Source organism: Nothobranchius furzeri, chromosome 14 (genome assembly GCF_043380555.1).
Source record: "Nothobranchius furzeri strain GRZ-AD chromosome 14, NfurGRZ-RIMD1, whole genome shotgun sequence".
Classification (NCBI taxonomy): domain Eukaryota; kingdom Metazoa; phylum Chordata; class Actinopteri; order Cyprinodontiformes; family Nothobranchiidae; genus Nothobranchius; species Nothobranchius furzeri.
This window is the reverse complement of record NC_091754.1, coordinates 37,796,905-37,801,553: the sequence shown is the minus strand read 5'-3', so window position 1 is coordinate 37,801,553 and position 4,649 is coordinate 37,796,905. Positions and strand designations below refer to the sequence as shown.

General features: G+C 43.2%; 1 protein-coding gene across 1 annotated transcript in view; it reads left to right on the top strand.

Moving 5' to 3' along the window:
- Positions 1–3,772: 3,772 nt before the first annotated feature.
- cntnap5a (contactin associated protein family member 5a) overlaps positions 3,773–4,649 on the top strand; it is a 165,578-nt gene continuing 164,701 nt past the window's right edge. Inside the window, exon 1 of the mRNA XM_015965714.3 lies at positions 3,773–3,992. Within this exon, the coding sequence (XP_015821200.1) occupies positions 3,920–3,992 (73 nt within the window). The 5' untranslated portion in view covers positions 3,773–3,919. The remainder of the gene's footprint in view (positions 3,993–4,649) is intronic.

The following is a 4,649-nucleotide window of genomic DNA, read 5'->3' as shown; positions in this document are numbered from 1 at the left end:
CATAATAGTCCATTTCATGTAATTAAAATACCTTTATACTAAACCAAGTGATCACTTATGAGATTATGTTAAACAGTAATACAATCAATGAGTATTATTAATTATTATCTAATTATTATCATGTGACTTGAAGTGTCCTCTTCCTGAGATGGAACAGCAGCAGATAGGTGATGTAACGTGATGAAGGAACGATTTCTCCCCTCTAACAGCTGTTCTTGTCACACAGCGCCAGTGTGCATGAACAGCCAAGGTCATGCATTCACTTCTAATGTTTACATTCCAGCAAGAAGACAGAAGAAAGAAGAATGAACTCTTTTATTTTAATTAATCAAAGAACTCTATTTTAATAAAGCTAATCCATCAAAGTGTTAGTCAATATAATAAGATGTGACCGACCTGTGAAATTAAAATATTAATTATTTTATTATTATCTTAGAAATGAAGTAATGTAACCTTGAGTGCTCCAACAGGACTCATTTCACGTAGTGTTTAAAAGACATGACACATTTTTTCACTGATCCAATCAGAATTTACAGATCTGACGGAGGCGTGCTTCTGACGGTGTTTGGTATTTTTCATTCGACAATAAACCATAACATCCGAGGTATAAAACAGATGCCACGTCAGCTCTAACACAGTTCAAACGTTCCAAAGAAAGTGACGGAGTGGCCAATCCTGAACTTTAACTCTTCAACTGAAAGAACCTCGACAAGCTGAGAGCAAATCCAGTCACTATAACAACGAGCAACGACAACAGCTCCTTTCAGAATAAAAGCTCCACTGACCCAGGCTGGGTCTGAACAGACGCCAAGAAAAGAGTCGTGTGCCGGCAGTATCTCGAGACAGGTCTGGTCAGAACCGCGGCTCTTCTACCAGCTCGGTGTCCAGAGAGGGTCCGGTTGGACCTCGGCATTCCTGATCTCACAGAGGACTTCCACCAGGCAGGTAGGTGCGGCTTAATGGTGTCTCATGCAGTTCTGAAACTAACCCAAGCTTATTCCAAACCAACATCTTCAGTTCCCGTCAGAACTAATCGCTTATTCGGATTTGCGGGTTCTGATTTAAATGAAACATCATCCATTCACCGTCTCATCCATTTTTAGTCACACTATACACTTAGTTCTTAAATAAGCCTAGTTTAATTGTTAGTAATAAAATCCTTAACTTTTAAACTTGACTCTCTCTATTCTATTGTCTCTGAGTGAAAATAAATTTAACAATACAAATGATTAAAACATTATAAAATATTTCATTAGGATTTTAAAAGCTGTAGTGGCCAACCCATTCCATTGACAAGATCCCCTTAACTTGCAGAGCTATCTGAAAACACCTTTCTTCTCGTTCTATCACAACTGCTAGAACAAGACAATAACAGAAAATGCTTTCAATACAGTAGCCTTTTTTATGTTATTCTTAAAAGAGCTCAGACTTTGGATTTCCCTAACACAACCTGGTAGTGTATTCCACTCAACAGTCCCTCTATATAGAATGGTTTTCTTCATGAAATTACTTCTAGGTCTTGTCATTATAACCATGTTATTGCTTACCAAGCGTGTTACGTGCTCATGGCAATATCCACTAAGTAATATTTTGTCTTTCAAATGATGATGAATACTATTAGTCATAACTTTTTGCATTAACATCAGAGGACTATAGTTTACTTTTGCCTCCACAGTTAACCAAGACAACTTAAAATGCATCTCGTACACAGTAGTTCGAAGAGGACAGTTCTAAACTACTCTGGCTGCTCTGTTCTGAGCTATTTGCATTTTTTTAGATGTTTCTGGGATGCACTGGACCAAACTACTGTGCAGTACTGTAAATGAGGTAAAACAAGACTTTAAACAACATTTTTCAATACAGTGGTAGAACAATATGTAGAACACTTTCTTGACATAAAGATTCCTCGACCCATCATACTGATTATATGGTCAACGTGATCCGACCAGGAAAATAAGTTGTCTATTCTAACACCCAACAGTTTGGCTTTGGTGACCTGCTCCACCTTGGTATTATTCATTTGCAGATTTAGTGAAGCAGTGGAGAGAGTAACGTCATCAGCGTACATTACCACACTAGCATTGTCGTTTATATATATTTAGAGAGAGAAAATAAAAGTGGACCCAAACAACTGCCTTGTGATAGGCCACATGATGTTGTGATACTCAGACAGGTTCCTATTGAACCAAACCTGCTGAGACCTATTAGAGATAACTATTCATCCAGATCAATGCAGCTTGTGAAAAGCCATCTGCTTTAAGTTTGGCAATGATCAAGATACCAAAGAAAAACGTTACGTCCTCTGTTGTCTTGGTGGGGAATTGTTTTGCAACACTCGCTCTAGCTCATGGAGAATTCGGAAGATAAAATATCTCCGTCAATCTGTCTCTCCCTGATGGGGAAGTATAAATTAGGTTTGAAGCCTAATTTATACTTCCCCGTCCGCATAAGGATAGATGCACGCAACGCCATTATTCGTCCTTGGAGCCTGCAGCAGAGCCCTCGCAAAAACGGACGGAGTCGAGCTCCCATTTTTAAATATGTGTCCGACGAGATGTAGAACACAAGCTTGTGATTGGTCGGGGCTTCGCTGTCGTCTACAGCTGCGCCATTGTACCCTCAAAAACATAAAGAGAGCCAAGGTTAACTAGCGGCAGACATGGAGAAGCTTGAAGAATGCCTCGCATAAAAACTCTAAAAAATTGGAATGTTTTATTCCCCTATGACTGGAGGAGTGACAAGATTAGCTGCAAGTGTTTTATTTGTGGATGGAAATGACAGGAAATGTGAGTTTAGAGGTGGCGAGCGCATGAAGAGGTGTCAGGAGGATGAGCGACAAATTAGTCCATGCTAAAAAGTATCTTATATACAAAAAAACACAATATAAACACACTATCTTGGACCGGATACATGACAGGATACCACAGAGCAGCGCTACGCCCTCTGCTGTCCTACTGGGGAATTGCTTTGCAACACTGAGTATAAGATGAGAAGTCCGAAGGCAAAACATCTGAGTCCGTGTGCGTGGAGCTGACGGAGAAGTATAAATTAGGCTTAACTCAACATGTTTGAGTTCTAAAATATATTTTAAAAATATTGAGTTACACCAACTCAACCTAGTTAATTCTTTTCAACATTTGGGTTTACAGTGACACAAGCTGGAGCATGAAAGTACACATCTGACTTTTCCCTGCAACATTTCTTAATGAATAGCAGAATATGAAAATGTGCTTCTTGTTGCTATTCAGCTTTAAATGCGTGTTCAAGTCTGTGCGTTAGGTCTGAGATGTGTAGAAGTAAATGTACCCTTCATTTGCTGTGAGTCAGGACATGACCTCTGAAATCAGGTGTTTGCTTTAGCTAGAGCCAGGGTGTGCAGGTCTCTGGGTCCTAGCAGAAGGAGGAAGATGATGCTGAGAGGAAGGTCAGGTGCAGATTCATGGTGACTAGTTCTGAGCCATGTTCAGACACCAGAACCATCCAACCACATTAATGGACTTTTAATGTCAGCAATTTCAGAGTAAATTGGAGCTGCTAATGATTCTTTACCCAAAGCCTGAAGAGAAGAAGTCAGTCCAAACAGCTTCTTCATGAGGACTGTTCCGTTTATCTTCTTAATGCCCCCTTCAGCAGGGACGCTGCTGCTCTCTGTGGGGCTTTGCTATTGTTCTGTTTTTACAGCAATGATTGGGCAGCTCGCTGCTCTTGTTCTGCCAATAAAGTCTGAAACGGAGACAGACGAAGGGAGGGAGGGAAGAACGAGGTGTGCGGAGCCACACGGGGAGGAGGGAGGGTGTGCCATCGCGGGGAGAGCTGCTCCTCCACACCAGACGCTGACATCCCTCCAAGCTGGAGGAGCGAGGAGGACCTGCTCTCCTCTCTGCGGAAACCCGGATAATTGCGCACCTCGGCTGGGAAGATGGTGGTGCTGCTGCCAGCGGTTCTTCTTTGCACTGTGAGCGTCCTCGGCGGAGCATCAGCCGCCTCTCACTGTGAGTATCACACCTCAGAAGCAAGACGGGCGCAGCGCACCTGTCGGCTCCGCCGGAGCCTGGTGCTGATGCTGACGCCTGGCTCCGGGGGTGCCTGGGCTGGGGGCTGGAGCTGCCGCTGGCCATGCTGGGGTTCGGGTGGGAAGTTGGTGATTTTCTGATGAGCAGAACCGACTGGGTGAAGGTCAAGCAAACAGGTTCGGTTCTGTTCATCCATGCTGCTCCTTGCTTCATCGCGTTTTAGGTGTGTGTGTGTGTGTGTGTGTGTGTGTGTGTGTGTGTGTGTGTGTGTGTGTGTGTGTGTGTGTGTGTGTGTGTGTGTGTGTGTGTGTGTGTGTGTGTGTGTGTGTGTGTGTGTGTGATGAAAGTGCTGAGTTGCTACGGTTCGGTCCAGTGTGACAGCATTTCAGCAGCATTTTGGACCGGTCCGGACCCCTCCGGTACCAGGCCTGCTGGGCTGTTGTTTATCAGCTGTTGTTTCTGCTGTGATTCACTCATTTTGTGCTGAAATTGAAATTACAATCCTGTGTTTAAATAAAAAGTGACTAAGTCACATCTGGACTGTGCTGAGCTTCAGCTGCTGCCAGTGGGAACTTCTCTCCGAGCATCCTTCTCTAACAAACGGCCGTGGCCTTGAGTCTGGAGGCTTCTGTTTAT